The 25,689-nt window shown below is 46.6% G+C and overlaps 1 protein-coding gene across 8 annotated transcripts in view; it reads left to right on the forward strand.

Moving 5' to 3' along the window:
- LOC146856160 (hyaluronidase-like) overlaps nucleotides 1-25,689 on the forward strand; it is a 331,244-nt gene that overhangs the window by 157,470 nt on the left and 148,085 nt on the right. For all 8 annotated transcript variants that reach the window (XM_085654208.1, XM_085654210.1, XM_085654216.1 and 5 more), the window contains one exon: nucleotides 11,019-12,053. In XM_085654208.1, the coding sequence (XP_085510334.1) occupies nucleotides 11,079-12,053 (975 nt within the window). In that variant the 5' untranslated portion in view covers nucleotides 11,019-11,078. The remainder of the gene's footprint in view (nucleotides 1-11,018; nucleotides 12,054-25,689) is intronic.

The following is a 25,689-nucleotide window of genomic DNA, read 5'->3' on the forward strand; positions in this document are numbered from 1 at the left end:
ACCATCCAGCCATGCGATCGTTTGGCTAATGTTTTTTTGTCCTCTATTGCGGATAGTAAGCGGATTACCTTTGATACGGATTTTTGGATTCACCGGGACATCCCACAAGTCTGTTAAACCTAGGTGTATAATAGATTCCTGGAGGTATAGGCTTGCTGGTGATTTTCCTGGGTGGGAAAGTTCCGTCCAAAGTTGGTCATTCAGGGTTCCTTTTTCGTCGCCTTTGATTTTATGCCAACATTTCACATATGCTCCCATGCGCTCCAGTGACTGCTTATCAAGCCCAAATTCCAAACGTATTCGTTTTGTTGAAATTTATTTTGAGTGCGTTTTCTTGCGAGAATTTGTAAGTTACATTCAGTAAATGTTGGAGTCCTATTGGGGTCCTACTTATCAAGACTAAGTCGTCCGCGCATAACGGGTTTGACAGTGTGGAATTCCCTAGTTTCGGTGCCGTGAGCTACACAGCTGTTCAGCTCCCCCGATAGGTCGGCTAAGAAAAGATTGAATAACAGGGGGGCTAGCACGCACCCTTGTTTAAGCCCTTTTGTGGTGTGGATTTTTTTTGATATATGTAGTCCTTCGCCTAGCTTTATCCTGACCCATGTGTTGGTGTGAAGGTTCCTTAATTGGAGTAAAAGAGTTGGAGGGATCCCCCAGCTATCCAATTTTTGCCAAAGTTTTGTTTGATCGACATGGTTGAATGCTGCGACAAAGTCTATAAAACAAAGGAAAAGCGGGCATTTTCCCTGTTTAGCTGCGTCCATGAGCAAGGTCAGGGCCATTATGTTGGTTATTGTACCTTGCCTTTTCCGGAATCCTGTTTGAGTTGGCGATATTATATGATTCTCTTCGGCCCAGGTGGTTAGGTCATTTAGGAGGAGCCCTGCAAAGTATTTGGCGTCGATGTCAATCAGGGTTATCAGGCGGTAATTTTTCGGCACAGACCTTGCTCCTTGTTTATAAATTGAGCTTATAATTGAGCCTCTCCATGACTCTGGAATTATAGAGTTTTCGACTACGTACTTAAAGACAGGTTCAAGTGCATTGCTCCAGTAATCCGGGTCGTTTTTGTACAGCATTGGTGGAATGCCGTTGGGGCCGGGGGTTCCAGCCGGTCGGCCCCTTGCTATTTGTTTCTTTATCTGTTGGGTGGTATACTCCTCCACTAGTCTCCGTGTTTCTTTTTGTGCAGAGATTGGAGATGTTGCCCGTTGTTGTTGGTGTGGCACTGTTCTTTCGCTATCCTCAAAAGAAGGTGGGCAATGTAGTGTTGGCTCTTTTGCAATCCTGCTAAAACTCTCAGATCCTAGGCGTTTGGTGTGTGTAGCTGTTTGTTCAATGTCATTGAAATGATTTGAGAGAAAGTCTGTCCAGGCCTCTTCAGTGATATGAGAGCTGATCCCGTAGTGAATTGGCCGGTGTAATTTGTTTACGGATTGCCAAAATTTGACACTGTTTTTCTGTTTTGCGTCGTAAAGAAGTCTAGCCCAAAATTCATTATTCATGGTCGTTTTCCTGATCCATCTTCTTTTCTTAAAAAGGGCCTTTGAATCACGCAGAGACTGCTGCAAGCTCTGATTTCCCGGTGTTCGCCGTAGTTGTCGTAATAATTGATTTATTGTTAGTTTAAATTTCTTAGAAACTGGGCTCTTTACTATCGTCAGTGGCGAAATGTTTACGTTCTTTTGTTTTGGGCCTATTTTGGAAGGAAATTTGTCGCGAAGAGTATAAATGAATTTTTCCCAACTTTCCAACGGTTGGCTTGGGTTTCCCTGTACTTGCTTAAGCACTTCTTTAGCTGTAACTGCTATTGTTTCTATATTTGTTGAGTTGCACCTTATATGTTTGAGGTTTGTTGTTCCTACTGGGATGATAGATTTATCAGCCTCCAAGAATAATGTTGAGGTTGCTTGAAGTATCATTTCTTGTGGCATATGATCACTAAATGTGTTTTTGCCTATTTGAAATGAGGCTATCCTGTCAAACATGGATAACGTAGTAAATGTAAAGTCAAGATAAGAAGATGTTTTGACTGAATGGTATGTAGGTGCCGGGGGATTATCCCCCTTGAAACGGCCGTTTACTGCCCTTAAGTTCAGGTGTTCTAGTTCTGAGAGAAGGTAGTTTGAACTCTCCGCTGGTTTGATTTCCTTCAAGGGGCCTTGAATCGGGATTCTCCATATTCCAGTCAGGTCTTGCGTGAGCTCGTCTTCCTGGCCATTCCCTAAAAGATGCATATTAAAATCTACTGCCAAAATAACGTTGTCTGCATCCTCTTCGCCCATTACTCTTGTAACTTCTTTAATCAGTTCTTGGCTGAACGCAGGCTCAGACCCCGACATTATTCAGGCCCTCCCCCCTGATTACATAATACAGAGGCTGGATAGGGCTTCTGGTAAAGGTGGTGGCATCGCTATTATTTTGAAAACCCACCTCACATGTCAAACTCTTGGGAGCCCCTTCTCGATTGTGAAAACTTTCACTTTTCTATAGGATTTACTCACACGCTCTCCCTATCGGGCATCCTAATCTACTGCCCCCCTGGATCCATAGGCCAATTCTGCAAGTCACTTTCTGAAATGGTCCCCAAACTGGCTAGTACCGCCGCAAACTTTACTATTTTGGGTGACTTCAATGTCCATTTCGATGATCTAACATCGAAGGTGGCATCTGAGCTGTCCTTTGACCTAGCGGCCTTACAGCTCACCCAGAAGGTACTACATGTAACACACTCAAAAGGGCACCTCTTAGACCCCATTTTTTCCAGTCTGGAGGAGCTTTCTTGTCAAATACCGACCCCTATTTCCTGGTCGGATCACCTCCTCATCCCTTTCAGTTGGTCTCCTACCCATGCTACTCTCCCAACTCGGCTTACGCAAACTAAACTAAGTCCCGCCGCTGGTCAAAACTTCACACTGAAAAATGGATACCGGCTTTAGAAAATTCTAAGCCCCCCCTCTGACACCGATCCGGTGGTGGCTAATGAAAGATTCAATAACTGGATTAAGGGTAAACTAGACGAAGTCCTTCCTAAAACAACCACTCAGTTGCACAAAGGGCCCAACAGAACGACCTGGTATACCCCTAAACTCCGAGAATTAAAACAAACCTGTAAAAAAACTGAAAGAGTCTGGAGAAGGGACTTCTCCCTGAACAAGAAAAAAGGAATACAGGGAGGCTATCAAAACTTGCAGGCTTGAAATTAAAAAAGCATAGGTCTCTTACTTTGAGGAAATCATACCCTCAGCTGCAAATTCCCCCCTTGAAACATTACGAATTGCAATAAAACTACTGATAGCCCCTACTCTCCCCGATACTCCCTTTGCCACGAACCAACGTTGCAACGAACTTGCAGCATTTTTCTATAATAAAATCCAACCAATCTACGGAACCTTTGCCCTAACCAATAGCCATACTATCCCCCACCCTGAGGATTTACACATAGGGAGTAAGGAACTTTCGCTAAAGACCTTCCCCTTAATGAACCATGATTCACTCCAGACCATCTCTGCACTTGTTAAAAGTGGATCGCCCATAGACCCTGCCCCGCCGAAGATCTTGAACCAGATGGCAGGAGCAGTTGGTCCGGTCATCCTGGATTTGATCAACTTATCCGTATCCTCAGGGGTAGTTCCCCCGCTATGTAAAAAAAGCCATGGTCAAATCCCTCCTGAAAAAAACCAAGCCTGGACCCAGACTGCCTGGCCAATTACCATCCTATTTCCCTCCTCCCAGGAATTAGCAAAATACTGGAGAAACACGTCAATTCCATGCTCTCTGCTCATTTGGAATCTGATAATCTTCTCTATGCCTCTCAAACTGGCTTCCGCCCTCGCCAAGGCACAGAAATGGCTCTTTTAGCTGTCATGGAAGAATCCAGAAAGATTCTCGATGCAGGAGGCTCCTCTGCCGTGATTCTGTTAGATCTTAGCGCGGCCTTTGATACGGTCAATCACCGTATCCTGATCCATCGACTCTGGGTGTGTCTGGGGTAGCCTTGACTTGGCTGCAATTCTTTCTGGAGGGGAGATCCTTCCAGGTATTCGAGTGTGAGGCCACCTTCAAACCCTGGCCCCTCCATTGCGGGGTTCCTCAGGGATCTTCCCTGAGTCCCACACTTTTTAATGCCTACATGGCTCCCCTCGCGGACATTGTCCGTCCTTATGGAGTGAACATCGTGACGTATACCGATGACACCCAGCTGGTGGTTGCACTTAACCACTCAGACATGGCCTCCACCTGCCTCTACACCTGCCTTAAAGAAGTAGCCAAGTGGATGAAACACTCCAATCTAAAATTAAATGGCGATAAAACCGAGCTTATGCTCCTCGGCAATCCTTCGCTCTTCAGAGCAGATATGATGTGGTCATCCTCGATGGGCTTGGTACCCGTCCCCAAGTCAGAGATAAAAAGCCTGGGCTTCTGGCTGGACTCAGACCTCAGCCGTAAAGTCCAGGCCAGAAAGGTGGTGGCCTCCTGCTCTGGCATCATAAGGACGCTTCGCAAAGTGCTTCCCCTGCTCCCCTTTCAGGCAAAAAAGCTCATTGTCCAAGCGCTTATTCTGTCACGCCTGTACTACGGCAATGCACTATACCTTGGTGCCCCGAGCTTGGTCTTCGACAAACTTCAAATAGTACAGAACTGTGCCACAAGGATCCTCATGGGGATTCAGAATCGACAATCTGCTAAACCCGCCATGAAAGCTCTCCACTGGCTCCCCATCCGGGAGGGAGTCCACTTCAAGGCTCTATGCATTACTCATAAGCTGATAGGAGGGAATGGACCAAATATTATCTCCTTTATGGTCAAGCCCTGCCAAGCCAACAGGCACCTATGCTCAGACGAACAACATCTGGCAGTCGTCCCCAGAATTAAGAGAGACAGATGTGGTGGTCGCCTATTCTCATACAATGCCGCCAAACTTTGGTACTCCCTCCCTTTCCAGATACGAAGGGAACCTAATCACCTGGCCTTCCGCAAGCTGTTGAAAACATGGTTCTTCCCTAAATGGTTCTCGGAAGCTTCAGTTATTCGCCAGTGCTGGGATGCCCATGGGTAGCTATGCACTCTACAAATGCTGCTTCATTCATTCATTCAAGTCCCCTAATCTCACTGTGCTGTGAAACTGTAATTAAGTGGTATACTTTCTAAGGTTTGCATGGGTGCTCTAACAGTGTAACACAATCTGCGATGTGCTTAGGGACCTTTTTTTTGGGGCTGGAATACTTTTATTGATTTTTGGTTTCATGAAAACACATTGTTTCACGTTGTTTCACGTACAATGGACAGCAACATTCAAGACCTCATGGTCCGATGGTGTCTACACAAGTATGATATGCATTGTAATATACCACATCCGTACACCTCTATTACCCAATGTGATTGATCCCACTCCCATCCACATAATGAAAGTACCATTGTATCCCCTGAATTGTGGGGGGAGGGGAGTCCCATCTATTCTCCTCCACTAGAGGTCTGCGTAACCGTGTCCAGTAGGAACAGCCTATAGTGTTTCATCCAACTGCTCCATACCCTGCGAAAATTTCCAGGGCAGCCTCTACCTTTGTAGATGACCCTTTCTGCTGCCATGTATATGTCCATTCCTCTCTTCTATTCGTGTTGTGTCGGTGGGGTGAAGCACCTCAGTGTTGTGCTATATCCCTCTTTGCGAACACTAGGCCCAGGGCACTGAATATTAACTGCGGTCTGGGGATATCCACTTCATTCAGTATCCCTAATAGAACAAATTTTGGGTCCGGGGGAGGGAGACCTGTAACAATGCATTTAGTTCCTGGGCAATCTCTTCCCAGTAGACCTGTATGACGGGGCAGCCCCAAATCATTTGATGGAAGTACCCCAGATGTCTACATCTCAGACAGCTCAGATTTTCACCCTGCCCAATTCTGTATAGTCTAGCCCGGTCATGATACACCTGATGGAGGATCTTGTATTGAATAAGACGCAGATGAGCCTTGATTGCCACCTCCCTGGGATGCATCAATGCAGCCTCTCGATCCATGTCCTTCATCTCTCCCACGTCACCCTCCCACATTCCCAGGAGCTTACCAAGGTTATCTGGCATATTCAGTGCTTAATTTGTAAAATATTAAGTGCCAGGGCTCTGACCAGGAGGCCACTGCAGCTTGCACCACTCATCGCCCTGGTCATCGCTGTCAAAACAACTACTAACCATCTCATGGCAATTTTAATGTACATTGTATCCCTAAACAACCGTTGTTCTGCTCATCTCTAAATTAGATGAGCAGCACCACCATGTGGTAGACTGTTTTAAGTATGGTGTGGACAATTAGACGCAGGTGCCGAGCACCGTAAACCAATTAAGTGCAGATGCTGAGCACCGGAAAGCCCCGGCTCAAATTAAGCATGGGGCATATTATTATTCAAAGTTTTGTATGTAAGTAATACTGCCTTAAGTGTGAGTTGTTCCTGCAATAGCCTCCCCTCTAATGTTGCTTATTCAGGTCTTTCCAACTCAGGCCCTCTGCTAGCCAACCGTGGAGTAGCTGGGCATATTTGAGACATCAGGATGCATGAAGCGTAAAGTCAGCACAGAGGGCAGAAAAGGATTTAAGAGTGCCCTTGTCTATAATATCCCCAATGGTCGAGATCACAGATGTGTCCCACCATCCAAATCCATGCAGTTTACCGAGTTCCCTGAGCCAATTCCCTTTCCACAAAGGCGTCACCTTGGTCATCCTATGAGGCCATCCCAGTGTTCTGGATGCCCTTTCCAATGCCTCAATAGTGGTCTGTGTGGCCGGATGCAGCCCATGGGACCCCTTGCCCCCATAGAGACAGTGGAGGAATGTGCGAGGTGCCATCATTTCCCGCTCCAGCCTGTAAGTGGGGTGGTCGCCCGCTAAGTGTAGTCAATCTTTGACGGGGGTTAAAAGCTCAGCCCAGTAATAGGTTTTAACATCTGGCAATGCCAACCCTCCGTTATATGGATTATGCTGCAGTGTGCGCAGCGCAATCCGCGGGTGCCTCCCGAGCTACAACAGCGAACACAGCTCGGCATCTATCTCTCAAAATATTGTTAGTGGGAGCGGGTGGTAGGTGTTCTGTAGTGCGTATAGGAACTAGGGTAAGGTAATCATTTTGAACATGGCTGCACAACCCATTATCATAAGCAGCAGGGCCCTCCTAATTTTGTTCTGGTAAATCTATGCCAGTTTATTGATGAAGAAGATCTAAAAACTTTGTTTACAGATCAAGAGCTTTTTTGCATAGATTGTGATCTTTATGGAAAAAATGTATTATTGAAATCTGATGTTACATTGTAAAGAAATAACAGTGTTTGAAAATAATGTGACAATATAAGCTAAGATTGTCATGTAATTGTTTTTAAAAAAAAAAGTGAATAATTAAATTAAATAATAATAATAATAACATTTTTTTTATGGAAATCATATTGTGGTGTTGGGAAATCATGAGTTTATGACCCACTTCTATGCTATATAGTAGCAAGTATTTAAGTATTTAGGGTCACGTGGGAGGTTGCTCATCATAAATTGGTTCATTTCCCCATTACTCCCAGACCAAATGAGCTCAGTTTTTTAGCGGGGCGCTTTCTTTAGATAGACACCAGGATCTTCACCTCCATATTCAGGAGGGAGATCAGGCAGTAGAATTCACACCTGTCCCTTGGCTTACCTTCTACATGTATTGTTACTATTGTGGCCAGGCATACATCTAACGGACGCTCTTCTTTATAGGTGTCCTGGAAAAGATTCAGAAAGTGGGAGCTCAGTAAATCAGTGCACCGTTTATAGAACTCAGCTGGTAGGCCATTTGGGCCTGGGGTCTTGCCCGGGTGCAACTTGGATTTAGCCGTTTTCACCTGGGTAATCGAAAGATCACTGTCTAGCTCCAGCATATCAGTCTCATCAAGTGTGGGGGTCAGGATTTCAGTCAGGTAGTCATCGATCTCGTGAAAGTTACTGAGGGGTTTGGCCTCGTAGAACTTCTTGTAGTATGTGTTGAAGGCCATTGATATCTGCTCGTCGGTGGAGTGCATCAGACCCTGAGCATCTGTTATGGATCATGTCCATCTAGCTTTTATCTTTTTTTTGCTCTACCAGGCTAACAGATTACCGGCTTTGTCGCAGAGTTCATATAGCCGGTAAAGAGTGGCTAGGGTTTGAGCCTTTGTGGCATCTAGCATCAAGTCTTTATATTCCTGCATTGTGCGTCCAGCTTTCGGGAGGTTAGGGGCTCAGGATTAACAACAACCAGGTCCTTGACCCTCAGTATTCCGTGTTCCAATCGCTCCAGGCTTTCATTGTCCTTCTTTTTTCCCAGGCTAGAGGGTTTTGGACCCTATCTCTCAGCACCGTTTTATATGCCTCCTGCAGCATGACCCTTGAACCAACGGTACCCTCATTCTCTTTGAAAACAATCTTGGTGTTTGCCCTGATGCCTTGTATGATGGCTCCCGTTTGCAGGTCCAAAGCGTTGAGTCTCAATTGTAGCTGTGATTGCCGGGTCCTATGCCCTACCTGTATCCATAATGGCAAGTAGTCAGACAATCCCCTGGCGAGGCACTCTGCCCTGCCAACCTCTCCCAACTCCCCCACCAGGGCAAAAATATAATCCAGTGCAGATGTGTTTCCTGAAGCATCACTACATCTGGGTGTAAGCGTTTGATGTGGCTTGAGACCAACCCTCGTTTAATCCTGTCACCGAGACCGTTCACATTCCAAGTCAGGAACATGAGGGCCTGATTAGCTATGGGGGTTTACATGGGTGTAGTGTAATACAGAGGGGAGTAAATGTGTGTATTGATGATCTGAGACCCTTCTGCAATACCCCTGTCAACTGTCTATCAAGTCTATCAAGACCCATGCGATGAGCCTGAACCTTCAAAACAACAATCCCATTTCCTTCCCAATCAACCCCTCACAACCTTGTCACAACACTTAGCCTCAGAGCCATTTAACTACTGTATGTAAGCCGAGAAGTCTGTCCCCCATCCCTCAGAATTTAAATGTAATGCTATGAGTTCAAACTCTAACAACATGGAAACAGTTCAGAACCAGAAGCATCAATTTAGGCACTCAGGGGACCAGTCACCTTCGTAGTCACTATAGGTGTGAGTTCCAAGCAGGGAACAGGAGCAGTCCAGGTCGCAGCTTGTATGTCCATCGCTCTTGTGGCCGGAGCATTGATGGCAGGTCAGATGTTCATTTGGATCGAGTCAGTGACTTCCTCCCATGGTGGCAACAGGTTTGGCTCCATAGTGTGTTCAAGGGCCAGTATTTCGGCGAAAAGTGGGTGTTGAGCCTAATTTCCAGAGGACATCCCCGACTCTCCGATTCTGTATGAGAATAATCCCTCAGCTGGAGTCATCTGTGGCTCTTGGTTTCCTCACAGTGGAGGGCCCCATGGGTCCTAAGGCATTCCCTCTATTTCACCCAGGGCCTTGCAGTGCATATGGTTTCCCCCAGCAGTGTGTCTTCGACTGTGCTCTGCTCTCCTCCTTCTACGTGGCAAGGCCCTGGACCTGGTCTCCGTTCTGCCTGTCGAGCATTTCTTCGCGTGTGATGCCCTGAGCGGGCATAGGACCGGTCTCTCCTCCAGCCAGGACCATGCCTCCTCCAGCAACTGGACAAAGTGTGTTTTGCCCATAAAGATGACTTTGATTTTTGACGGGAACAGAAGCATATATTGAATTGGATGAGCCCGGAGCCTTGCCTTTACAGACTCAAAGGTTCGCCTCTGGCTCTAGTCAGCAAGATGATAGTTTTTAGAGTTGGCGTGTCTAGTCTCACCTAATCGCCGGGCTTCTTGAAGGATCATGTCTCTGTCCAGAAAATTTAGGAATCCTGCTGTGATGGGCCGGGGAGGTGGGCCCAGTAGAGGCCTGTTGCTCAGTTCCCGATAAGCCCGTTCAATCACAAAGCTGTAGGAGAATTTTTCGGGTAAGATGATGATTTTCAGACATGAGGTGAGGAAACCTGGGCTTGTCTCCTCAACTCCTTCCGGAGAACCCACAAAGCGCAGATAATTTCTGCACACCCTGTTCTCGGCATCTTCAATATGCCAAAGGACATTCCTCCTGGTGCTCTGCAGCTCTGAGACCTCAGTTTGAAGTTCTTTTATTGCCTCCTCAGTTTCCTTGACGCAGGTTTCAGTTTCCGTCACCCTTTCAGAGATGTTCCGAAGGTCATGGCGGAGCAATGTGACTTCATAGCAAACTTTCCCGATCCTGTCTTCTAGTGCAGCCCTAGAGGATTGTATCGCCTGTAGCAATGTTGGTGTGCCCGGCCACGAGGGTTGTGCAGTCTGAGGGCCAATTTCAGGCTCCAGAGGGGCTCCTGATTCTTTCCCGGTACCTCTCCCCGTTCCACTGAGCCCTGGGACTCCAAGTACGCACCTCACTCCTTGTCCAGTAGTCAGTGATCCTCCTTGCAACCCTCTAGAAACAGGACAGCAGGGGCTTGATGTCACTCCCCGGCAGTGAGGGAAGGGCTGGAGGTCCTCTTTCCAGGCCAGGCCTCAAACATCGCAAAAGTCTCCCGATCTGGATCACAAGCTCGCTCTACTGTCATGGGAGGGCGTCTCTCAGGCAGTTTGCGGGTGGGTTGCACCTTTTCAGGTGAGGAATAAAGGGCGTATCACGGAGAAGACCTCTTATGGACCTTTTTAACATATACCAAATGGACAATACACTTTGCTGAGCTGCGTGATGCGATCACATCATAAAACGTTTGTACATTTCCCCTCTATACCTTTTTTAACAGAAAAGCTTGTAATAAGAAAAAATCCAAATGCATACACTGAGCAGTTGTCAGAGTTGAAGACCACATTGAGCCATTCACTATAAATGCACCCACCCAACAACATTATTACTAATGTATCAATATTAAATGATTGGATAGAATAGGAGCACAATGACAAATCTTTGAGACATTATGAATATTTAAAATGTAAGCGGACTCGGGTTGTACCTGTCCCATTTCAATAACTGTATACATTTTATTGTTCTTCACCAGGTGAAACAGCATATTTTCCTTGGCGTGACGAGAAGTATTTATTCTACTGAGAAGTTCATCATGAAACTCTTCGCCATTATGCCAAATGGTGATATCTTACTCAGAGTAATCTGGGTCTCCCTGTGCTTTGTCAATGTGGTTTCATCTAACCAGTCATCAACTCCGAGCACTCCTCCTCTGGTAGAGAATTCTCCTCTGGTAGAGAAGTCTCCCTTCATTGCCATCTGGAACGCCCCGATAGAAAATTGCATTACACACTGGAACACAAACCTGAGTCTCCAATTGTTCCAGTTCGTGGCCAGTCCAAGGAAAACCGCCATCAACCAGACATTGACGCTGTTCTACCACGACCGGCTGGGCTCTTATCCCTATATTGATGAGACCACCGGTAAATCTATCAATGGAGGGCTACCTCAGCTAGTAGACTTATCTCACCATCTGAAGAAAACTACTGATGACATCACATTTTATATGCCAGACATAAAAAAGACCGGATTTGCAGTGATTGACTGGGAAGAATGGCGGCCATTATGGGTTCGGAACTGGGGACTCAAGCGTGTATACCAAAAGAAATCAATTGAGCTTATCATTAAACAAAGTCACAACCTTACATCCCAAAGAGCAACACCAATTGCTAAAAAGGCATTTGAGGCTGCAGCACGGAATATTATGCAGGAAACGTTATCACTGGGGAAGTCAGAAAGGCCAGCTATGGCCTGGGGATTTTACTTGTTTCCTGAGTGTTACAACTATGACTATAAACGAAACCCCAAAAATTATACAGGAAGTTGCCCGGATGTCGAAAAAAATAGAAATGATGAACTTTACTGGCTCTGGAAGGAAAGCACTGCACTTTACCCCAGCATTTACCTGGGAACAGCTCTACAATCTTCACCAAATGCAGCTCTTTTTTCACGGCACAAAGTTCAGGAAGCAATAAGGGTTTCCACTTTCCGCAACAGAAATCCTCCATTACCAATTTATGTATACACACGTCCAGTGTTTACAGACAGGCCAGAGGAGTTTCTCTCTCAGGTGAAAAGGTCTTATTCTCTATCATGTTTTTTAGTTTCAAGGTGACATTATGGCGAAAATGTGTATTTATTTGGGTATTCTCTAGAGCGCCAAGTACTGCTGGAGGCCATTTTATAAAGACAGATTAGATAACTAAAGAGGCATCTAACCATAAAGCAGTTCACATTATTCCTAACCCATTGACATTTAAAATAAATTTGGCTTGTACAAAGATGCAGAAATGTCATTAGGAAATGGGAATGCCAATAAAAGAGCAAGGAATCATAACTGGTTAGCGCTAAATGGAAAAACACAATGGAGCTAAGGCTAACTAGCTCCATAAATGTACCTGCAAACTTCTGTTAAAATATTTAAACTTTATAAGTAACAATTAGGTTATCTCTGCTTTTCTAAATATAACCGGTAATGGCCCAGATTTACTAAGGCGTAGAGCTGACGCAGAGCAACGGAAAGTCTCACAAGCGTATTTACTATCATGCACAAAACATAGTTTGCGCTCACAAATATACCCTTTTGTCCATGGAAAAACACCTATGCACTGCTTTGCTCCACTCTAAGTCAAGGGGTGTTTTTGGGGCAGATCAACTCAAATACCCACAGGTTTTAACACAAAGACCAGTTTACTATAAGATACCCAGTGTGGCCTTTGCATCAAAAATGAACACCTCCATGAAGAAGGTGTTAACAAGGGCAAATGTCTATTTCTAAAAAAAACTTGCATGCTCGTGTGCTGAAGTGCACACCACACATCCAATACATGGGATATTTCTGAGTTGGTCTAGGCTCAGGAATTTGTAAAGAGTGCACTCACATCTCAGCACCATTGTGCTGAGCTGTGTGTTGTGCAAAGCAGCCTGTTTGTGCAACAGTGGAGAGAATGACCACAGCAACAGACCAATCTTAGTGGCTATAACTCTGCAAGGTCTTTTCCCTGTTGACAATGCCGCACAAGAAATGTGGTTGTTGTGCTGCATGAAAAATGTGCATATATGGCCTCAGGTTAAACCGGCTTCCTTTCTTACAACAATGTGTAGATCTAGCCTCTACTATGAGGCTCCTGTACAGATGATAATCCTTGTAGAAAGAAGATCAGGGATTATTCTTGTGAAGGGTATAGTTGTCACAGCTGAGCTACCTCAGCAATTCATAGACTTTAAGGGGTACCAGCTACTGCTAGGATAAAATTGAAAGTGGCAACTGTGATACCCAAAGTACTGTGAGAAGAAACATGAGATATCCATAAGTAAAGTATCTAACTAGCATTGGGCTGCATTAAGCTTATGATCACCAGCAGCAAAATAAAGTTGCTACAGTTAAAAAAGCACAAAAGCAGGCACTAGCACTAGCCACTCATCTGCAAGAAAAATAATTAAAGTCATACTTTATGGTCACAACCTACTGATTCTAACAAGAGATTTAGATGCAGTAATTAAAATAGCTTTGGAATTTGCCAACAAATGTGGCTTAGTATATGGGTACAAAATCACCACCTCTAGGTTGGTTCTGTGGATAGAACAAAACCTACTCAATAACTTGACATCACAGTAAAACTACATTGTAATAACTAGCTCAATTGACGCTACATCAGAGGTACTATTAAATTGCAGCTAAGTCAATTTACTATCTGTATGTGCATGTGTGTGTATGAATAAAAAAATATGTATATATTTCACTGAAAAAAACAAAAGGTTAAAGTAACGTTGTAGCTAGGTGAAATGTTAAGTTGCAACATAATGTTTTAAACAAAAAAAAGACATAGCAATTCACCAATTTTAGTTATCTTAAGCAACTATACTTGTGCCCTAAGGTGACTATAATTCGGGCCTAATGCTGCTCCCTCTGGGCGGGAGCAGTATTTGATCTGTTTCTCTGCCTGCATCACTGTGGCCAGAAAAACAGATCAAAGGTCCGCTCCAAGCTGGCATGAGCATTTTCAAAGCTCCTTCCTGCTGGGATTGAACTTGGTGTTTCCTCCCGCTTGTCGTGAAGTTTGAAAATATTCCCACCAAGCAAGAGCAAACACAGGCTTTCCTGCCCATGTCGCTATGGGCAGGAAAGCTGCTATACCCCGGGGGTGGGCTCCCCGGGATACAGCTTACGAGCCGGCCCCGGAAGATTGGGTCCCCGGTGCCAATAATGGCTCAGGGAGGGGGGCTGCACAACCTCCCTCCCTTAAATTAATCAGTCCCAGGTGTGGGCCCCCCTGTGCCTTTTGAAGCTTGGGGAGGGGGCCAAGCAACGCCCTCATATCTTTTATTACATTTTGGCCTGGGGGGGGCCTCAGGAAGCTCGGGGAGGGGGCATGCAATTCCACTACCCATATAAACTATTTTCAGCCCCGGGTGGGTTCTCCAGGACCTCTGCAGGCTTGAGGTGGGAAGCCACACAACCCTCTCCCCTTTATGAACACAGCCCCAGAGGTGGGATCGAAGTATTTTCAGCAGAATCTTTTTCTTGGCGTGGGGGGACCCTCCAGGACCCACCCATAGTATGTAGGGAGTCAAGCTAGCCCTACCCAGCCCTTTATATATATGTTGTTTTTTAACTTAAGGGCATGGAACTAAATTTCTCAGTTGTGTTATGGCCAACAGGAACATTTTTCCCATGTCACTGCCAGACAATCAGAGCACCCGCGCCCACTGGAGTCTGACTCCCGTTGGAGCGAGAGGGCCCAAGTAAAATAAAGCTCCCTGGGCCATTCAGCAAGCTCTACATCATCCAAGCTTCGTTTTCATGGATATTGCTGTGTAAATTGCTATGACTTTACGCGTAGCATAGTTCACATTACCAATCAACCACAGATATATGGGAAACCCTCATGGAGTATGGTGTTAAATTTGTATAAATCCAAAATAGTGTATGCCAATTTCATAACAAATGCCCTACTCCGACAGCTTTTGTCTGTATCAAACCCTTGACACACACCTAACCTACATCAAGAAATCATTTTAATATCAGTAGAGAACTGAGTACTGTAAACAGTGCTTACTCTATAGAGAGAGTTTACCTTATACTACACTGCTTGCAAACACTGAAACTATCATAAGAAATACACCAGCTATTAAAAAATATCAACTAAGAACTGTGCAAATTCTATGCAACAGCTGTCAAAAAAGACACTATTTGTAAGAAATAACCATAATCTGAAGGTGCTAAATATTCTACTACCTGCAGCATTTATACTATAGTGAAAACTTTACAGAATAGCAAAAAAAGAACAAGTACATAGGTTGGTGCCTGGTGCACACCGTCTTCTATGTTGAGTAGAAATTGTCACGCTGAGACAATTCTCTTCAATAGCTCAAGGGTGCTTACAATACTTAGGGCCATATCAATGAGAGGCCTGTACCAGTGTTGCATCACTAAGTTTGACACGCAGGCAGTACTCCATATCTACAAGTTGACGCATGTAGCCATATGTGCCTGTTCTTGTAGACCTGCATCGGAAAATACCTGCGCCAGAGCCGACTCATCACACAGTGACTAGAATATTCAAGGTAGGCATTCCCCCATAAAATACAGCATAAAACCCATATAGTGATATTTTAGGATTTGTCAATGTATGAAGCATCACCGGCAAGCGTCACGCAGAGCCTGAAATGCGTAAAAATTCCTGGGTATCACCAACAGAGGCATAGGAAATGACACATTGGCTGTGGTACATGAAGACAAGCCACACAAAATAGTTTGGGAAGGCAAGTCATGTATCCCACACCAGGTAAACCTTGAAAAGTGACAAATCAATTGTTCTACCAGGTGATGTGTAACAAGGAAAAATAACTGAAGTGATCCAAGTCAATCCCGCGTCTCATATATGTGCTGCATTCTGTGGCACACATACATAGATTATCAGGGCTCTGAGTGTTCATAATGTGCAGATAGGTGCCCCTCCTTCACAAAGACAATCCCATATGCAATGCAGGCACCCAAGCACCATGGTGCAAGTGTGCCTGTGTGTGTGCTAGGCAGCACATTATGTGCCAGTGTAGCCTGAAATGTGAGGAAAGCGCAGTATATCCTAAATACTGTGCACTACTGCCCTTTCTCAAAGATGCAGTGCTGTACAGACAGGTGACTTGCTGCACTGTAGTGACACTTTCCCAAATATCTGGGCCACGGTGTCATGTGCATACAGTGGAAACAACGCACTGCAAGTGTAGACTATGTTTCCCAAACTGACATCCACTTACTAATCTGTCTATGGCAGTAGCGACAGAACGTCAGTGACTAGCAATGTATCATTTCACTCTGTGTAGATGGATGGAACTACATCAAAGGCACTAGGTAACGAATCACTAACGAAACCATGTGGCAAGACAGACAAGTCCACATGAGTCCACATGAGTACAAAGGCAACACAGGGAAAGTCTGAGATCGGTGTCTCCTCAATGGCTTACCTACTCTTGGTATCAGTCTAAATCGAACAAGGTCAATGGTGTGAGAACAAGTACTGTCGAAATGAGCAAGTGTGTCACACATAGCAGTATACTTGTATGTTGATTAAAGTTACTGGAACAACACAGGAAAAAGTATGTGGAAAGGCATTGTGTTGGATGTCAGTATAGGCTCCGGACATTTGTAAATGTCAATATTGGACAACATTGGGACACCTTCAGTACAAAACAAGCATTTGCCTCATCAATACCGATAGGCTGTGTACACACATACACACAATTTGATGGCCACATTGACTCATGTAACCAATGTGATGGCTTACCTGTCCGGTGGAATAAGTAGCCCAAATGAAAAGCATATGAATTCAGCACAGTGACACTTATTAATTCAAACACAATGCAGCCAAACATGACATAGATCAGTCATCAAGATGGAAATTCCAGCTTGGATAAAGCACCAAAGTTTTCTCCGGATACCAATCTCAACATACAATAGCGAAAGCAATAAGTAAAATTTAAATCATAGTAAACAATCCCCTACAAATAGAGTCATACACATACATGTGAAAAACCAATGTGTTGTGTCCACATTTGGAGTAGAAAGCTCCTTGTAACAACATCAGTGTGCCCCACATAAAGATGGCCCACATTGCAATACATAAGTGTTGTTAGGAATGGGGGTCTCTAGTTGGCAATGGCTGGCCACTGTCCAAGTAGGGACCCTTCTTCCTAAGTCAGAGTAAGCAGCCTACACCCTTTGACAACCCCTGCTCAACCCTGTGGTAACGTAGCACGAGCAGCTAGGCTTATTTCAGAGGCAGTGTGTGAAGCATTTATGACCATACACAGTAATATAATGAGGAACACTACAAATGGACACCACTCAAGTAGTTATGAAAAATAGGTATTTTTATATAGACTTAAACACAAGACCAATAACAGTAAAAAAAAATCCACAATACTATAAAAATATAATTACTTTAGAAATGCTGCAAGGAAAAATAGTTCAGGATGCACAAAATGATGTCTAGTTCAAGGCAGGGGTCTCTGCGACCCTTTTACTCACAAAGTATCTGATTCCTGGAGCAAAGCAACAAAAATGTCGCTAAGGAGTTGTAGCGATAAATTTCCTCACGCTAACCAGCGATGCGTTGAATCCTTACCGCAAGGGAGGATGATGCGCTGGGTTGCGGACAGGACAAAGCGACAAACTTCTTCACGCTAAGCCGGTGATGCGATAAAATCCTTGCCGCGAAGGGAGGATGATGCACCGAGCCTGTTGCGTGTGCGATTCTGCTGCGTTGAAGAAAATGGCGCTCCGCGAGGGAGCGACGATCTGGATACAATGCGGGGAAAATGGCGAACGCTCGGCGTCCGCGCTGCGATGAGTTTGATGCGATGATTTGGGGTTAGCGAGCGCGTTGGGGCCTGCTAACAAACAATGCGACAATCCTCGGATAGCCGGCGTTTTCAGGCCCGCAGACAGGTGCTGCGACGATCTTCGGATAGCGGGCGTTTTCAGGCCCGCAGACATGTGCTGCGACGATCTTCAGGGTTAGCGAGCATTCGGCGACAGCGGAGCGGCGATTTTCCTCACGCTCACCAGCTGCAGCGGCTCGCTAACGGGGGTTAGCGTCGATTTTCAACGCTCTCTTCTCAACAGTAAACTAGAGGCCCTGGAACTCACAGGAGCCTCACCTGCCGATAGAAATCCTCGCTGGGAGGAAACAGGAGGCTGATGGTGGAGTCTGATGTGCCTGAGACTCCAGCAGGAGGCTAGCTCTCCTCTAGCCCTTGGGTAGTTGCTGTAACTAAAATAAAATTTTAATCCAAGTTTCTTTCCTCTTTTCTTGAGTCCAGTAGTAACAACTGCAGGCCAGTCCCAGAAACAGCACACAAGCACAAGGACAGTCCTTCTCCTGCAGATTCCTGTAGTCACACGGACAGAGGTTCTTCTTCTTGTTGTCCAGGAGCAATACAAATTGTAGGGGTTTGTGCATAAATATTTATACCCCCAAAGTCTTTGTTCTTAGGGGTCCCAAGTCTCTGAACCCAGCCAGAACCAGTTCTGCCCAGCCCTGGAGCACTTTGTTGATCAGGCTGCATCCTTCCTTTTAGAAAGAGGGGGTCTGCCTCAGACGCACAGTGGGAGGTGGAGCGATCATTCACCTTGCCAGGCACAGCCCTATTCAAGTGCAGGAGCTACCCCTCCCCTCACACCAAGGCAGGTCGCTCTATTCAACCCAGGTCTGACTCAGCCTGCCCTGTCCCTCCAAAACCAGACAGCCAATACACATAATAGCAGAGCACACTGGAAGGCTTAGGCAAGAAAGTACCTATACTCTAAAAGTGGTAGTTTCAAACACAGAATATAAAAATAACCTTCACTAAAAGATGTATTTTAATATTCTGAGCTCAGGCATACTAAATTCGTTTTTCTACCATGTTCTGTGGGTCAGTTAGGACTATAGAATGTAATAGCCCAGACCTCCCATGCTGGCCTATGGAGAACAGGTAGCCTTACAGTAGTGAAAAACGAAATTGGGTGTAATTCACTACTAGGACATGCTACATACAACAGGGCATGTCCTACCTTACACATACAATGCGCCCTATCATAAGGGGGGCTTACAGGATGCCAAGGGAAGGTTTAGGGGCTGGGAAGTGGGTGCACTTCACAGCCAAGATGGCAGTTCTGGACTGCACGCAGACACGGCATTGGCAGGTCTGAGATGCACTTTACAAGCTGCTTCTGTGGGTGGCACAAACCAGTGCTGCAGGCCCACCAGCAGCATTCGGTTTACCAGCCCTGGGCACACACAGGCCATGCTACTAGGGACTAACAAGTAAACCAAATAAGCCAATCATGGATGTACCAATTCATGTGTCATCTTTACAAAGGGAGCATTCGCGCTGTGGCACTGAATGGTAGTGGCACAGCACCCAGAGCATCTATAACCAGCAAAAACAGAGGAGACACAGCGAAAAAAGGAAGGGAGACTCACGCCAATGGTGCCAGGTCTAAAAAGTGTCAATCAAAGTGCACCATGACAACATTTCTGGCAAAAACAATACTTGAATGCTGACAATAAATAGCATGGCAATCCAAGTGACATTTTTGAACTGCACCAAGTGTATATACCAAAATCACATGGTAAAGTAATTACACTATGAAAAGGCTGTGCCAATGTCATGTAGGCCACAAACAAAATCTGTGGTTCAACATGGACATATGTTTGTGTGAGTGTTAAACATGTTGGCAATGTCACAACCTACCTAATGAGGACCAACTAAATAAATATCAGATCTATAATCTGTCACTTCACGCATATAGTGAGTGAACATAGAATAGAGTAATCAGGTACATCTCTTAATACCTATCACAGTAAGCTACTGGATAAAAATGAAAGTCAGGATGAAGAAGTGTATAATGTATCAGACCTTGCTCATCATTTGCAATTACACAGAGAACTGGAAGAGACATGTAAAAATCTATGGCCTACTGTATAAGTAACACATATTTTGAAATACAGCAATAAATGTGTTTGAGGTATTCAGTACACATAACCAAGCCTGGGCGTAGTTTACGGAGTTTTGCTACGTGGAACTCTGCAAAGTTACAAAAAAACTTCGTGAAGTTTCGCAAGTGGCGGAGTGCAGTGCAAACTGCAGTTTGTGTTACTAATGCTTGCAGCTCGGGTAGAAATTCTACCTGAGCGGCAGCTCCCGCTCTCAAACTTACCGTCCGTCGCTCACGAACTTACTGGTCGCGATCGCGAACGGGAAAACACTACTCTGCACATCGTGAAGCGGAGTTTTCTGCACTCCGTGAGCTCCGTGGAGTGCAGAGTGCAGAAAACTCTGCAAACTCCGCAAACGGAGCGAAGTTCACCACCCAGGCCTACACATAACACACCCAGACATGATTTTAGTTGTAATAGAGAGTAAAAGCATTGACTTTTGTAATATATGTCTAACTTTCAGCTGACCAAGGATATGGTCTCCAACCATGGTTCATGACCCCAGTAGTGCATCCCCACACTGAGTAGGAAGGACACTACAACCAGGCAATGGTCATGACCTGCAACATCGTAGTGAGAAGCTTTGGTGTGCTGAAATCCCAGCTCAGATGCCTGGACATGTCAGGGGGTAGATTGCTATACTCGCCCTCTTTGGTCTACAAAATCATCCTAATATGTGCCATTCTCCCCACCATCTGTGTCTGGACAAAAGGGCTGTGGGATGTGGACCATGATGCTTAGGACCCAATGGAGGAGCATGAGGTTGGAGGCGCGTTCCAAAATGTTCCAAAAATACAGTGGCTGGTAGTCGGTGACACAGCTACCTTGTGAGAATTTCTTCTCTTAAAGTACATGTACTTTGATGGAGAGAATGTCCAAACATAATAGGAAGGTCCAACATGGAAATAAATATTTGAATACATTATTACACATTATTATACTCCTCCGCCTCCACAGAACACCTTCACTTCCAGATCCAGACCAGCCCTAGAACCACGCTGATGGCACCCTTGCATACAGATCCCCAGGACCACACGCTTCGTTCACCACAACCATCGCCAAACTCATTTCACCCCACGCCAACACCTCCATGGACTACATGCTCATCGGTGACCTGAACTTCTACCTCGGCAACCCCAGCTTCCCCAACTCCACTGCTCTCCTGGACAACCTTGCCAAAAGCGAACTGAAACAGCTCGTCACTGTCCCTACCGACAAGGCAGGACACACCCATGACCCCATGTTTGCAGGTGGGAACAACATCCGCTTCAGCCACACCACGCAACGACCATGGACAGACCACCACTGTGTACACTTCCTCATCAACAAACCCACGCCGCCCAAACCTGCACCCTGCCCTCCATGATGAAACTGGAGAAAAATCACTGAGGAACAACTCAACTCTGCCCTCAACCGCGTTGTGCCCACCACCTCCACCGACGCCAACCTCGCAGCCAAAGATCTCCACAAATGGATTGCCGACTGCGCAGACGAGCTTGAACCCCAATGCAACCACAACAATCAGCGCCCCAGGAAGGCAGCCTGGTTCACCTCTGACCTCCAAGAATCCAGACATACCTGCAGACGCCTCAAGAAGAACTGGAGAAACAGCAAAACCTCAGAAGATCGCACCACCTACAAGAGCGCCATGACAGAATACTACCAGTGCATCAGATCCACCAAAAGGACCTTCATCCAGAACAAGATCCTCGCCAATTCCTGCAACTCCAAGGATCTCTTCAGCGTCATCCAGAAATTCACCAAACCCCCCAGCGAATCCAAGGACATCACCCCCTCTCAGGAACTCTCCAACAAGCTCGGCTCCTACTTCCATTTGAAAATCAAGGGTCTCTACGACAATTTCAATGACCACACACCTGACTCCAAAACCACTCTCACCTCCAGCAACACCAGCCAGTCCACCATCTCCTACTGGATCCCAATCACCACCAAAGACACCGCATTGACCATGAAAGGCATCCATTCAGGAGCCCCCACAGACTTCTGCCCTGCACATCTTACACAGAGCCACCGTCGCCATTGCTCTGGAACTGCGACGCACCATCAACGCCACCTTCAAAACCGGCTTTTTCACGATGATTGGAAATGCGCTAAGATCAGACCCCTACTCAAGAAGCCCTCAGCAGACCCCACGGACCTCAAGTACTAGCACATCTCCCTCCGCCCCTTCACGGCCAAAGTCACAGAGCAGACCGTCAACACAAAACAAAATTCATCGAAGGAAACTCCATTCTCAACCTCTCCTAATCTGGATTTTGCAGCAACCACAGTACCGAGACTGCTCTACTCGCCGCCACAGACGACATCCTGACCCTCCTTGACCAAGGACACATCACAGCCCTGATCCTTCTCAACCTCTCTGCAGCATTCAACACCGTCTCCCACCGCACACTCACCACTAGACTCCACGACACCGGCTTACAGGGAATCGCACTCGACTGGCTTTGCTCCTCCTTCACCGGCAGAACCCAAAGAATCAGAGTGCCCCCCTTTCTCTCCGAACCCACGGAAATCAACTGCAGAGTACCCCAAGGATTGGGGCTCAGCCCCAGGCTCTTCAACATATACATGGCCCCCCTCGCCGCCATCGTCAGACAGCACAAACTCAGCATAGTATCCTATGCCAATTGCACCCAGCTCATCCTCTCACTCACCAAGGACGCTATCACCACCAGACTCAACTTCCAGGAAGGAATGAAGGACTTCCCATCCTGGATGAGCAACAGCTGCCTGATGCTCAACTCTGAGAAGACAAAGGTCCTCGGACTCTCCCTCTTTGCTTGGGACAATACCTAGTTGCCCACTGCCTTCAGCAGCCCCCCCACCCCTACAGACCATGCCTGACACCTAGGCATCATACTCGACTCCTCCCTCTCCATGGCCCAACAGGTCTACGGCGTCGCCTCCACCTGCTTCAACACTCTCCGATACCCCCGAGGCAAGGAAGACCATCAACCACACACTCCTAACCAGCAGACTAGACAACGACAACGCCCTCTACACCGGGATCAACAAGTCTCTGCTCTGCAAATTCCAGACCAAACAGAACACAGCAGCCTGACTCATCCTCGGCATCCCTCGACACGAACACATCACCCAACACCTGCCCAACCTCCACTGGCTCCCCGTTGAGAAGAGAGTATCTTTCAAGATACTCACCCACGCCTACAAAAGCCTCCACAACACCGGACCTCAATATCTCAACAACAGAATCTCCTTCCACATACCCTAGAGGAACCTCCGACCCGTGACCTCGCCAAACCCCCGCGCATCTGCAGAGCAAGAACAGGTGGAAGAACCTTCTTCTACATCGCGGCCAAGAACTGGAACGAGCTGTCTGTCAACATAAAACGCGACCCCACCCTCAACATCTTCGAGAAGACCCTCAAAACCTTGTTTTTGACTGACTGGAGCTGCTCCCCCCTCCCCTAGTGCCTTGAGACCCTTAAGGGTGAGTAGCGTGCTTAATAATCCCCCGATTGATTGATTGATTTATTGATTATTTGTGCTGGGGTTTATGTCACAGTCCCAATAAATATCAAATCACCCACATCTTGTCAAAATCTTGCATTAGCCCCCAATCTGCCCCGCTGGGGGGGGGTAAAAAGCCCTCTAGACACCAGGGTTTTTTTGGGGGTCAAATTTGAATTAGAGTGGGGCAGCCAAAAATGGGCATGCCCATGCCCCCACCCCCTCCCCCGCAAAAAATTACAGCCTTCCTGCCACCCCGGGGGGCAGGTGGGGCAGTAGCCCCAAATCTGTACCCCCGGGGGGGGGGCAAAAAGCCCACTAGACGCCAGGGATTTGTTTGGGCAAATTTTTATTAGGGTGGGGGCATTGGCATGCCCGTTTTATGCAACCCCCACCCTAATTAAAATTTGCTCAAAAATATCCCTGGTATCTAGTAGGCTTTCTGCCCCCCCCCGTGGAGGGCATATGGGGGCATTAGCCCCCAATCTGCACCCCAGGGGGGCAAAAAGCCCACTAGTCGCCAGGGAGTTTTTGGGGGTAAATTTGAATTAGAGTGGGGGCTGCCCAAAACAGGCATGCCCATGCCCCCACTCCCTCCCCTGCAAAAATTACAGCCTTCCTGCCCCCCCCCAGCGGGGCAGTTGCCCCCAATCTGCCGCCCGGGGGGGGCAAAAAGCCCAGTAGACGCCAGGGATGTTTTGGGCAAATTTTAATTAGGGTGGGGGCATTGGCATGCCTGTTTTGGGAAGCCCCCACCCATTTTAAAATTTGCCCAAAAAACTCCCTGGCGTCTAGTGGACTTTCAGCCCCCCCGGGGGGGCTAAAAGCCCACTAGATGCCAGGGTTTTTTGGGGTAAATTTTAATTAGGGTGGGGGCTGCCCAAAACGGGCATGCCAATGCCCCCACCCCCACCCACAACAATTATAGCCTTTCTGCCCCCCTGGGGGGAAGATGGGGCAGTAGCCCCCAATCTGCCCCCACAGGGGCAAAAAGCCCACTAGACGCCAACTATTACGCTGGCTTTTTTATGTGTGGGGGTGGGAGCTGCCCAGAATGGGCATACCAATGCCCCCACCCCCCAAACAAATAGCCACAGTGTTTCTGCCCCCCTTGGGGGCATATCAGGGCATCCCCCACCTCCCGATATCCCCCCCAGGGTGACAGAAAGCAGACTAGGCACGGATTTGTTTTTTAGCAATATGCCTACCTGTCGATTTTGGGCCCTAGCGCAGCAGGCACAAATGGGAAACCAAGCAAACCTGTACATTTTTACAAACTAGACACCCAGGGGAATCCAGGATTGGATAACTTGACTGGCTCTCACCAGGTTCTGTTACCCAGAATCCATTGCAAACCTAAACATTTGGCAAAAGTTTTTTTCTGAGGTGGAAAGTTCTGAAATCTGCGTGGATCCACATAAATCCACCCACCCCGCGTTCTCCAAAGTCTTCCAAGAAAAATGGTACCTCACTTGCATGGGTAGGCCTAGTGCCCACGACAAGAAATGGCCCAAAACGCAACGTGGTCACACCACATTTTCACAGTGAAAACTGACCCTTTTTTTGCAAAGTGCCTAGCTGTAGATTTTGAATCCTAGCTCTGCCGGCACCTAGGGAAACCTAGCAAACCTATCCATTTTTGAAAACTAGACACCCATGGGAATCCAGGATCAGGTGACTTGACTGGCTCTCACCAGGTTCTGTTACCCAGAATCCCTTGCAAACCTAAAAATTTGTCACAAAAAACACATTTTCCTCACATTTCTGTCATGGAAAGTTCTGGAATCTGCGTGGATCCACAAAATTCCACCCACCCCACGTTCCCCAAAGCCTTCCGATAAAAACGGTGCCTCACCCGTGTGGGAGGCCCAAGTACCCGCGACAGGCAGGGGCCCAAAACGTATTGAGGCGACATCAAAATTGCCTAGCACCAAACAACCTGGTTTTGCAAGGGGGGGTCACCTGGGTTTTTGGCCCTGTGCTCGGCGGCCATTTATGGAAACCTACCAAACCCACAAATTTCTGAAAACTATACACCCGGGGGATTCCAGGGAGGTATGGCTTGCGTGGATCCCCCAACGTTTCCTTACCCAGAATCCCCTGCAAACCTCAATTTTAGCTGAAAAAATCACTTTTTTCACAGATTTTTGTGTGGGAAAGTTGTGGCATCACCGGGCTGACATAAATTTCCTACCACCCAGCAATCCCCCGTGTCTCCCGATAAAAATG

Source organism: Triturus cristatus, chromosome 4_1, assembly GCF_964204655.1.
Source record: "Triturus cristatus chromosome 4_1, aTriCri1.1, whole genome shotgun sequence".
NCBI classification, from domain to species: Eukaryota; Metazoa; Chordata; class Amphibia; order Caudata; family Salamandridae; genus Triturus; species Triturus cristatus.